The sequence below is a fragment of the Drosophila hydei genome, unplaced genomic scaffold (genome assembly GCF_003285905.1).
Source record: "Drosophila hydei strain 15085-1641.00,03,60 unplaced genomic scaffold, DhydRS2 tig00008121-arrow-pilon, whole genome shotgun sequence".
Lineage (NCBI taxonomy): Eukaryota > Metazoa > Arthropoda > Insecta > Diptera > Drosophilidae > Drosophila > Drosophila hydei.
In genome coordinates this window covers 1964065-1975864 of record NW_022045832.1, presented here as the reverse complement: position 1 = coordinate 1975864, position 11800 = coordinate 1964065, and the positions used below count along the sequence as shown (strand labels likewise).

Sequence of the window (11800 nt, the reverse complement as noted above, 5' to 3'; positions counted from 1 at the left end):
TCCGTTTTACAATATTTATTTTATAGTTGTGAACAGTTTTTATCAGTTAATATTGATTCTTTAATATTCTTTATTTTTTTTAAGAAAATAATCACAAACTAGCACTTACCTTAAAGCCTATGATTTCAAAACTTTCATCTCTACAAATTACGCAGATTTCAACATATTTTTCGTATTATTCGTATGGCCTTTTTTATAATAAAAAATCGAATTGGAGAATTTGAATATATATTACAAAGCAAAACTTAAAATTAGTTAAATATACGGTAACATCATACAAAATCAATGAATGAATTGCTTCTTATTGATGAAAACTGAGTTCCTGGCTTGAAAACAACGTTCACGTGGATATTACAACTAGTGGTTATCAATAGGTTTAATTACACATGTTTGATTCGTTTTCTTTTGGTGACATTTGTTCTTGGAGTGTTGTGTGGTTAAAAAACAAGCAAATTTAATTATGTTATCAGAATCAGGTAAACAATTTCAATCTTATTCAAAAATAAATGGTATTTTCTTTCTCATATTAGTTTTGTTTGCGTTTCGACTTTAGTTATACAAGCCAATAATGTTAATAATATAAGGTATATAAAATAAATCACAATTTGTATACGCATATTTATGTTTGTGTGTTGTATATGTATGTGTGTGTGTGTGAATGCAATGTGCTCTGCGATGCAAACCATAATCATCCATGATTCATGACAATGATGATTACAAATACAATTACAATTACATATTATGTGTATTAAGGGTAAACATTTGTTAATTGTTTAAAACAAAGCAGCTGGCAGCCAGAGCTTAGCCGCTTGCAAGCGACATCTACTTTTGTAGTCCCTCTGAGGGGATTTCTTTTTGCCTGCTAGGTGTGAACTATGTCCTAGAAAATTACTATACTCTCTTATTAGCATATACTCATATGAGTATCGGGTCATCTGAGCTGCTGTGGGGTAGCGCGGCAACTCCTATACCGCCCTGTGTGGGCGTCTGTAGGAAAGCCGAGTCACCTGTAGATATACCCTGCTCTGTTGTGGGCGCACTGATTGCAATAGGTTCGTAAATGGAACGATGCGGTGGCATATCGTCATCATCTTTGAAAGAGCCGCTTAAATTCGGATTTAGTATGTTGTTCGATGTAGGATTGGAAATAACAGTAATTTGAGCTGCTTCTGTTATACCGCGATTGGCTACATCACTTGTACCGGACTCAATATGCTCAAGATACGGCGGCGCTGCAATGCTAATGCCAACGGGCTCACGGCGAAATAGGGAGCTGCAAACAATGTACAACCACATAAAATAACTTTAAAACAAATTTAAAAAAACAACTTACTTGAAGTTAATACGTGACCAAAATGACCGCCTTGGCTGATTCAACTGATTTGCCAAATGAGCTGGCAAATTTATTGCCCGATCGAAAGGATTGACGCGTCGTTGAAAAGGCGATGACGATGCACTTACCTGAGGCAGGGTGGAATCTAGTAGCGCTGTGTTAGGATTGAAAATTGTAAGGAGTAGATAAGAAAATATTATTTAATTGTAATATTCGATATGTCCTTAAATAAGTACTTTTAGATAAGCAAACAACTAAAAACTGAGCTGCTTGTACAACAAAAATAGAAAATTTAACTGAAATATCGTTTACAAACAGAGAATAAAAAATAAATAATTTTACTATTACAAATAAGCTGATAGCTAGTTGAAAATATATATTTCAGATTCGAGTTTTCAAACGAACAATAAAAATAGTCAACACGTACCATTTTCATCATCAGAACTTTGATATTCCTGTGCTGCGTTGAGAGTACGTGCTGTATCACCACGTCTGAATGTGCCATGTATTGTAGTTCCTTCTGCCGATGATGCGGAATTGATGCTGGTGTTGTTGCTGCCACTAGGCGCAGAGCCTGCAGTAGCCGTTGATTGCGGCTGCTGTTGCAGCAGCGGTGTGGTATCGTCATCAGTATCGGTGACGCTATCTAAGGAAGGCTGTCGATTCCGACTCGCACGTGCTTCGCCCTTCGTAAAAACCTTCCGTTTGCATATGGGGCAGACGCGACGATTTTCAGTTAGCCATGGATCGATACAGTGGCTGTGATAAGCTATAAAACAAAAATTATATGTTTACATAGGGCAAGCTACTTCAGTCGGGTGCAGTCACTTACGATGCGAACAGGGCAGCACGCGTAGTTTGTCATCCTCGACAAAGTCTTCGAGACAAATGACGCAGGTCTCGTGTTTAATGGTGGTATTATTCTTTGTATATCGCAGCACTGGTATCTTTTTAAGCATACTCTTGGGCAGCCTATAACGACGCAAACGGCGCTGCTCCCGTATGCATTTGTATATCATGTAAACAATCTAGATAAGGACGCAACCACATGGGATTAAAGAAAAACTCATTTGACATTCAATTAACAACATACCAAAATAAGGAAACATAATGCAATCAGTATGGAAAATGGCAATATCAATTGTGTGTTGATATTGAAGGGCAGCTCATCGTTAATAATTAGCACCACTTCTGGCGTAAAGAAAGATAATAAGGTTTTACCAGTAGTAATGCCCACAAAAACGGAGGGTATTTTTATGCCTGTGCTGTTGTTGGCGGTCATTTGCTCTAAAATTAGAATCACATTTAAATAAAAATTGATAAGTCATGTTTGATATACTATTTTGATTATAAATAATGGTATAATAGTATTTTCTTCGTAACTTAAGCTAAAAAAGAATCGTGTTACTCAAATAAATTGTCATACCCAGCTCATCGCCCTCGTTGTTGTAGATGATCACAGCGTAATACGTTGCATTCTGAGCCACGCGCACCTTGCGCTCAAATGTGCAATCACCACCGCTGTGTAAGCACAAAAAGATATCGTTACATTTCCGTTTCAGTGTCTACGATTTCAACTATGCTTACCGTGATAGGATTGCTACAAACTTGGCGCCGGGTGGATAGCCAGTGCGCGGTGGATCATTTAAATTATCACAACCATATGGATTACTGGGATCATGTGGCACCACAAATACCCGCAGACTATTGCCCACAATGGAAGGTCCGAATGTGGCAGGCAAATCGTTGAACTCTTCAATCAGCTGCATGGAAACAACGTTGCTATTAGTAAATTAAGCAGTAGGGTAGTCAGCTCTACTTGCCTGTGTGGTGGTGCGTCTGTATACGAGCACATGGGCATCAACGACCGCTTGATGACATATCAAACAGAGCCCCAGCAATGCCAGGTCTAATGTGAGACAATGATTCCTGGCCATGCTGATTTGTGTGCTGCTGCTGCTGTTTAGTACTAATCGAGCTCGAACTAAAAAAGCTGTTGTTGCTCGCAGTTGTTTAACTGTTGTTTTGCTGCTATTGTTTTAGTTGCTTGTTGCTGCGTCTGCTGCTGCTGCTTATGATTGTTATCATTTGCACTATTTGCATGTCTCATCTGTGCGGATGCGATGTTGACCGTGTGTTTTTGGTAGCCTGCAAAACAAGTGCATTAATGAAAATCCATTAAAAACAAGCTCAACTCAATATTCGAACAAACAGCGTCGGCCACAGCACCGCCATCGACTGCTGATAAGATAAACGCTTTTCAATATGTGTGTATCACCATGTATGTATGTATGTTTTTTGTGTAATTTGGTGCATGTATAGTGTGTGAGATTGTGTGTGTTTGTCATATTTTTGTTGTTCTTGTTTCCATGCTTCTTTCCTTTGGTCCCGTCGTCACAATCAGCTGTTCGATGTTTGTTGACAGAACCTTAGTGCTGGCACTTTGAACGATACTTTCAAAAATGTATATTTACTTGAAATAGCACCTTATGTAATAGTTAAATTTTAATACAATGCGGGTACAACGGGTTGGCATTCATCGTTGTTATGATTGAGCTTAATTTGTATCAATTGATATGTTAAAGTATTTTTCAATAATATATTCATAAGGCAGAGCACAAATTAAATGCATTGCAAATATTTGCTGCAGTTAAAACTTTACTAAAAAGCACTCAATTTCGCCGGTAATATCAAACAGTCTGAATCATCACAGACACATATATGATAACATTCAAAAACTCAATATTTTAGTGTTTTCATAATTTAGCCAAGCCTGTGGTACGAGCGTGGAAAATTGACATGAATTATAGTCCGAGACGATAATAATTTTGGCATACAGGTGTTGCTAGCGTAAAAATGTCACTAATTTCTGTATTAAATGCATAATTAAATAAAGAACGTCATATGTAATTAACACATCGTGCCCAATACATCGAACCAATACAAATGTGACATTAATGAGAACGTGACTTTGTTTTTATTGTATGCGCAAATAGAGAAATATAATCTTTACATAAATAAATAAATAAACATAAAACCATTTGACAAATGTGTGAGTGTGAGCGTGTGTACGCAAAAGCGTGTACCTGCTAGTTTCAAATTTAAGTTGGTGGACCGACTGTCTGATAATATATGTATACATCTATATTTTCATATACTTGGCATTCTCTAATGCGATGCTCTTATCGCTTTGTAAGCAAACGCTGCTAAAAAATAATGACTAATACCCCCTCCCACACATAATGCAGGCATATCACTTACATTAGTCCCCCTCGATTGCTTTTCAGATTCAGCTTCACACTGTTTATGTGTACATAAGTATATCCAAACAGAAATTACTCCAATGAGCACACACACACGCGAGCTAGGAGGCACACGCAGGTTGTTTCAGCACCACCCACCTAGCTTTATACGTATATACACTCTGCCTTGAACTTTACACACGCATAACTTTGGCGTCAAGGCTTTTACTACAGTAAATAAAGAAATGCACGCAGTTCTCTCCAACAGGTGATAAATACAGGACAGTGCCGAAAAACTAATTCTTATTTGAAATACTTTTAAATAGCCATATACAAAAGCTTAATTTAAACTGCGTATGCTTTTGTTATGCTTTTAATCGACTATAGGTGTGTGTATGTGGGTGTCTGTATTGGTGTGCGAATTAATTTATCTAAGAAAGCAGCTGGTGTTGAAGTTTAACAATCGATATAATGTGCTGGGCGGCTACTCACTTGGTTATAATGTTTATTTTTATAATTCTTTTGAACTTGGCAGCAACTGTTTGCTGGTCGCTGTACTATTTTTTTCTTTTCTTGTTTTTTTTAACACTCGCTCATTGTCATTCGTTTTTCTTCGGACTCGTCGCCATTGCAATTGCGTTGCAGTTAATTGGGATTTTTTTACACTACACGCGCACCACCAATTGTTTGACTTAAAAAACGAGACAGGGGTTTTCGCACTTTTGCTGATTACACATTTTACAGGCCCTTAAATTTTATTATTTAAGATGTATTGTGGCTTAGAACTCAGCGCAGGGCTCGGAATGCCCAATGTGACCATTGTAATATCGATGTTTTCTTCTAACTAGCTATCGATGTATCGTTACTTTTTATTTATATGGGCTTCCCGTATATCCACATAAACATTTTACTAGTTCATTTTAAAATAATACAATGAACGATAAATGTTAAAAAATTAAAGCAAAAATTTAAATATTTATGCTAATGAAACTTAAATTTAAAGTATACTATAACAAATCATTACGCTCGATCAACTTTTTAATGGCATAGGATTATCGTACGATATTACCTCAAATACAGAAATTAAAAAAATATATAAATGAGAATTAAAAATGTCTGTAAGCCAAGTAAATGTAGTTTCTTTTGTGTGCATGTGGAGATTGAAAGCAAGAAATTAAATATATTGCTTAATTTTGTATTTAATTTTTAATAAGCCAGTTTTCAAACATGCACTGACAATGAAAAATATTAAATTATGAAGAGAAAAACGCGGTATAATTATTTTATCCATAAATACATTTTCCCCTGTATGGTATGCTTAACCGGATTAATTTTCTTTAAGATCTTGGTCATGGTCTCGACCAAGCGATCGCTAGAGACTCCTGTTTTTTTGTTCTTGAATTTAGTCAACAGTTCAGTAGCTGTCAATGGCTTGCGCTTCAGGTATCGACGAACAGCTTCCTCGGTAATACCATAGTCTCTGTAAGAATGAATTGTAAATTAGCCAAATTAAGACTTTTTTACTTTCGAACATTATTATACTCACTCCACTTTGTTGTTCACAACGCCCGCAAATGATGATGGCATCGAGTTGCTCAATTCACTCTTGGGTCGTTTTGCTGGTGTGCTGTTAGGACTATTACTGGTGTCCGATCCTGTAAGATCACTGGGCAAGCTGTTCATTTTACGTTTGCTGGGGTCATTTATTTGAGTGGGCGTAGCTGAACGTGATTTGTTTGCATTGCTGCCACTGGCAATTGCCTTGATAGCACTATCTTTATCCTTGTCTTTATCTTTGTTTGATGAGGATTTCTTTTTGGGCGGTCCATTGCTGAGGTCATCTTCGGTATCTGTGCTATCTGAGCTGAGGTCCGTGGAAGAATCGCTACCGTTCGATTTTGATTTCTTGTCATCTTTTGATTGTTTCTTTTTCTTTTTATCCTTTGTGTTTTCATCTTTGTTCTTTTCCTTCTTCTTTTTCTCATCGCCCTCCTCTTTATCTGATTCATCTGATTTCTTTTCTTCATCTTCTTCCTCGTCCGAAGTGAGCAACTTACGGAGGGCATCTTCTTCGGCCACGCCTTTCATATCCTTTACAAGCTTTGACTCCGGATCAGGTTCACTGAAATCAAATTTGATGAGATAAAAGTACAACAAAACTTTCGATCGAAACTCACTCTTCACTGGAACTGGTATCGTAATCCATTTCGCGTCCCTCTTCGTCGCCATCATCGGACTCTTCAAACGCCTCATCATCCACATCGCGTTTTTTCTTCTTTTTATCCATGCCCTTTTTCCCTTTACCTTTCTTTCCAGAACCATCGTCGCTGTCCTCCTGTTCCTTTTTATTTTTCTCCTCCTCCTCTTCTGAGTCAGACTCATCCTCAGAATCAATCCACTCGTCCATATCAGTTATTTTCAGCTCCTTGGACTTTTTGGTGGCGGCTTTCAATAATTTTACCTCTTCGGGGTCTTGCTCCTCCTCTTCGTCGCCTCGTAAACGCTTACGCAACATAAGGGAAAAATAATTCATCACCTTTTTGCGACGTCCAAATTCTTGCTCAGCCTCCTCCGCGGAAAGGGACTTGTAGCGTTGTATGGGCTGAAAATTGTACCATTCATTGAGAGGATATGCTTCGATTGCACCATCGGGAGCGTGTGTGAACACATAGAAGGCAGCATTTTCGCCGACTCCACCTTCCCGAATACCCTTAAATTTTTTGCCCATTTTGCCACCAACTTTAAGAATCCACGGCTGAGCCTCTGGTCTATATTTGCGCGCAATAATGCCAAATTTCTTACGACGTGCTTCCTCTCGCTGGTCCCGATTGTATTCCGAGCCAGCGCCAAATTTCGGCTGTTCTTCGTCGATGCCCCGGAACTCTTTCATGTTATTCTCGCGCTCAAGCTTCACATTTCGCCACTGCGCGAAATCAACATTAAGTGTGGCATTAAAACGCATGACATGGTGCTTTTTGCGCATCTTGGGTACACGAATCTTAAACTCCTGGACATTTCCGCTGCCCGATGCCGATGTGGACGCCACCGCACTTGCGGACGTGGTACTTCCACTACTACTGCTGCTTGACTGAAATTCGGATAATATTGGATCCATTGTGAAAAGGTGTCAGCCGTAATCCACACTCTACTTACTGTCGACTTTACCGCACTCGACATGTTCAAAATAATCAGAAATTAAAAACTTTATTTTATTGCTTCCTGAATAGAAACAAAAGTAGTGACTGGCCGATAGTTTGGTATTAAACATTGTATTCCTTCGGCTCTTAAAAATATCGATGTTTTTACATTTTCATAATATAACGTTGTGTAACGCATAAATGATAGTCCTTAAAACTTATTAATAAAATAGTTTAAAAATATATTTATATGTAATAAATATGTCTTACAATACACATTAATAATCATATATAAAACAAAAGTGACTATTGGATGTAGTATTAAAATTATATATATTAAATTAATCGTCAGCCAAAATAAGAAATAATCGATATTTTATGCGAAATCCGAGAACGATAGTTTCATCTCTATTTCAATTATATGTTGATGGTTTGTTTGGATTTAGTTCAAATTTACAATGTCACGAAACAGTGGGCTTACCGATGAGCAAAGCAAACTAAATGCTCGCCTGGAAGCCCATATGGTCTATATATGCCCAGAATGTGGCAAGGCGTTTCGAACACAGGCTGAATGGCGAGAGCACTTGAACACGGTATGTTTTGACCTACACAAATGAAAACATATTTATTATTATATTATTCCTAAACAGAAACACGAATACCTCAAAAAGACGTATTCTGACTTTAATTTCATTCAAATCGATGAGAATTTCCACGAATGCCAACTTTGTTTTAAGTGGGTGGAAAATGCCCATAAAACAATTGCACTGCTACAGTATCATTACTTCATGCACTTGGATCATCGAGAAACGTACCGATGTGTCCATTGTCGCCTTGCTTATACACGGCGACGGGCATTAAACGAGCACCTATTGTCTACACATTTAAAAGAAATTGAGAAGTATGAGGCGAAGTTGAAGCAAGTGAAGCGAAGCCAAGATGAAAAAAAAATATCAAAGGGGAAATCTGCAAAACTACCGCGCAAGCGAAATGACCTTTTGCAAAAGGCGTTGATGGATATTGATCTGCAGGGTGAAGATCAGGATGCAGCAACATCATCAGCAGCATCTGCAGGAAAAGCCAAACCAAATGACAGTGAACAGGCACTTGATCGCTGCCTAAATGCCTACGAAGACATTGTGCGTAAGGAAAATGAAAAAAATGTTGAATGCGACGTTGATTTAGATGCATTATGCCAAGAATTCTTTGAGGAGCGCCTTGAGGATACTGATAATGCGGCAAAGCCAACTGAAGCAAGTTCACAGCAAAACAAGGAAGTGGTTATCATTGAAATAGATGCGCTTGGTGAAGATGAAGTGGATAAGCTGAAGAAGAACATGAAGATAGAGCCAGAGACAGATACAGAAAGAACACATTCTCTCAAACGTCGACGATTATTACAAACACCCGAGAGGGAAGATGTCCCTACCAATGGACTTGCGAAACTCATTTCGTATTTGTGTCCAAAGTGTGGCAAAGAAATAGAATCCATGGATGACTGGCGTTGTCACGTCTTTAAGAAGCACAACTTTGAGTATTTCATTGAGAATAGCTTCAAGATCAAAGATCGACAGAGCATTTGCCTGCAATGTCACGAGGTGATGCAGACTACCACACGCTCCCACCTGCAGAAGCATTGCTTTAAGCATTTACCATATCGTTCGTATTTGAAGTGCACATTATGTGATCGGACGAAGACAAGCATGTCTAAGATGTACAATCATATACGTTACAATCATCAGGACGAACTTCATCGCAAGAACAAAACCCAATTGCTTATCAAGCCGGAGCCCAAATGGACAGTACCTACGCCATCAGACAAACTCCACGAAAGACCTGAACCCGATCATCACATAAGCGATCAGGATGAGGAACGCATTTGTAAATTTTGTAATAAGACTTTTAAAACCCTTTGGCGTTTTGAGCGGCATGCTTTGCTTTGCAAATCCTATTTATCTCCGAAGTCCACAACGGATATATCAGCGGATGCATTACTCAAGCACTTGCGGGAAGGACGATTACGCATGAATACCATATGGAAGACAATGCAAAAGGAACTCTAATAGTAGCGTATGACAATCAATCACCAAAACCCCAGTTAACAATACATAATACGACGTGTACTTTTGTTATAATAAAGTTTGCAATCATGTTTGTAGTAAATCTATGATAGATTCCTATTGCATACATTATAAAAATGTAAGATTATAACCATAATCTTGTGTATCTGGCAATCCCCAGAGGCAACTAGTTCAGATTAATTATATTTGTTTACTTTTTATATTAAATATTTATATATATACATATATATTAAAGGGACATTTTTAAAAGGGACATTTGTTATTACCATCTTTATTATATACAATTTTAATTATATATATATCCACAATATATATGGAACTGTACGCAACACTGGGTCCTCTTGGTCATTTGCTTTTACTACCCATAGACAACCTCATCTAATGGAATGGATTTTAAATGGGTTATTTACTTTCTGAGACCGACGGTCACTACATGGTTCATAGTTCTGATCCGAACATTTTTGTATTTGCCTTTGCGTACAACGTCCTCAATTTGGTTCAAAAATCTGCGAAACGTAAATCGCCATTTATTTTCTTCAAGTACTCTAAATCGCATATTCTCACTGTCCACATCATTGTCAGAAGGAATTTCATTAGCATTCTTGAAATCAATTAACATTTCATCATTATTCGATGCCACAATAGTTCTCTTGTGTGCTTGCTGGGTCTGATTGTCAGGCTTGTTGACAGCTTCACGATGATCGTTACGATCAGCATTTTGGTTAGGCGTATCCTCATCGTTGTTCTCAGTTTCATGGTCATCATTAGTGGTGGGTATAGCGTCATTTACTTTCTCATTACTTGTGACTGCACGATTATTGTTAGCATTCTCATTCGGATGTTTAGTTTTAAATTCAGCGTCTTCTCTAGTTTCGAGGTCGTCCTCATCTTCATCGTCAATTATAGCGCAAAGACCTTTAAGCCTTTGATTTTTGCCAGATATGCAGCCGTCTCCTGGGCGATTACTAGAATGGTAGACTGGCTGACCTTTAATTGGAGCCTCGTCATAATTGCAGGTGAAAAAGTTTTGAGTCCATTCATGTCTAGACTGTTTCAGAGTGGCGCAACCAATTTTATGGACGTTCTCATGCACGAGTTGCAAAAAGTTATGCGGTGGCGCGCTGTAACATATTTATAACAATTTTATATAAATTTCGGATTATATTTAAGTATCTTACTCTTCAATACCGCTGTATTTAAGAATGTCTTTCATCGTTGCCAGCGAAGACTGTTTAAACCAATTATTAATATGTTGTGTGATAAATTGCGATGAGGAACGAATTTTGCCTTTGACTCCTCCATAAGCTGTGGTCTGCCCTACATTCTTATGGATCCTCGTATTGCGGCAACTATCACGGTGAAGTGTACAGCTACGGACATTCATCTCTGCAATATATGCAAGCTCGGCATCCCATCTAATGGTCGACATATTGGAGGCGCCGTTAAAACCATCCAAGTTGCCGAGTGCCACAGTATTGCGCAGTTCATTAATATGTTTCAATATGTTGTTCTTATCATGCATCGTTAAGCGAATAATTTCAGCATCGACATTGCAATTATACTTGTTGAATTGCTGCGCTTACACCATATCGAGTTGCATATCATTAAACGCTATCTAAAGTTTCAAATGGGAATTACTTACATCCGGTTTCATGTCGCAGGCCACATGGCCATTGCACACATCAGGACTGCAGTAATCCGTTGAGGTAGCTTGCGCTATCAAAACGATACAGCACGAATATACAACTGTCGTCAGCAAAGACATTTTACCATTTGATCTCATTTCGGCCGCAGCTGAATCAGATTTTCCGCTTTTGATTGGTATAAAATCTATGAAATTTCGATTTTAAGCCTCATATTCTACTTATTGATTCGTATCACTATAGATTATGATGGTGTGTATATGCTGTATCCAAATACACCTGCAATAATATTTGTATTAATTATTTACGTAACTTAATTTACAGATTACAAGAGATCATATAACAGTTAATGTGTTTTAAAAAT

At 37.9% G+C, this 11800-nt stretch overlaps 4 protein-coding genes across 5 annotated transcripts; 1 reads left to right on the top strand and 3 right to left on the bottom strand.

Moving 5' to 3' along the window:
• Positions 1-223: 223 nt before the first annotated feature.
• LOC111599601 (E3 ubiquitin-protein ligase RNF13) lies at positions 224-5409 on the bottom strand. 2 transcript variants are annotated; one of them, XM_023315287.2, is made up of 9 exons: positions 5068-5409; positions 3157-3481; positions 2921-3096; positions 2760-2854; positions 2427-2620; positions 2166-2361; positions 1761-2102; positions 1334-1487; positions 224-1273 (listed from the first exon to the last, which is right to left on the bottom strand). In XM_023315287.2, the coding sequence occupies exons 2-9, from the start codon at positions 3268-3270 to the stop codon at positions 916-918; spliced, it is 1629 nt and encodes a 542-aa protein (XP_023171055.2). In that variant the 5' UTR covers positions 3271-3481; positions 5068-5409; the 3' UTR covers positions 224-915. The 2 variants fall into 2 exon arrangements, with proteins under 2 accessions (XP_023171055.2, XP_023171056.2); XM_023315288.2 differs by lacking the exon at positions 5068-5409 and adding an exon at positions 4595-4830.
• A 363-nt stretch (positions 5410-5772) lies between these two features.
• Positions 5773-7841, bottom strand: LOC111599576 (general transcription factor IIF subunit 1). The gene is made up of 4 exons (XM_023315250.2): positions 7729-7841; positions 6753-7663; positions 6122-6697; positions 5773-6055 (listed from the first exon to the last, which is right to left on the bottom strand). Exons 1-4 carry the CDS (start codon positions 7750-7752, stop codon positions 5854-5856), a joined length of 1713 nt encoding a protein of 570 aa, XP_023171018.1. The 5' UTR covers positions 7753-7841; the 3' UTR covers positions 5773-5853.
• Positions 7842-8086: 245 nt separating this feature from the next.
• LOC111599548 lies at positions 8087-9970 on the top strand. Its single transcript, XM_023315212.1, has 2 exons — positions 8087-8305; positions 8363-9970. Exons 1-2 carry the CDS (start codon positions 8171-8173, stop codon positions 9773-9775), a joined length of 1548 nt encoding a protein of 515 aa, XP_023170980.1. The 5' UTR covers positions 8087-8170; the 3' UTR covers positions 9776-9970.
• A 135-nt stretch (positions 9971-10105) lies between these two features.
• On the bottom strand, positions 10106-11578 carry LOC111599549. Its single transcript, XM_023315213.2, has 3 exons — positions 11436-11578; positions 10972-11366; positions 10106-10914 (listed from the first exon to the last, which is right to left on the bottom strand). Exons 1-3 carry the CDS (start codon positions 11574-11576, stop codon positions 10200-10202), a joined length of 1251 nt encoding a protein of 416 aa, XP_023170981.2. The 5' UTR covers positions 11577-11578; the 3' UTR covers positions 10106-10199.
• Positions 11579-11800: the final 222 nt, after the last annotated feature.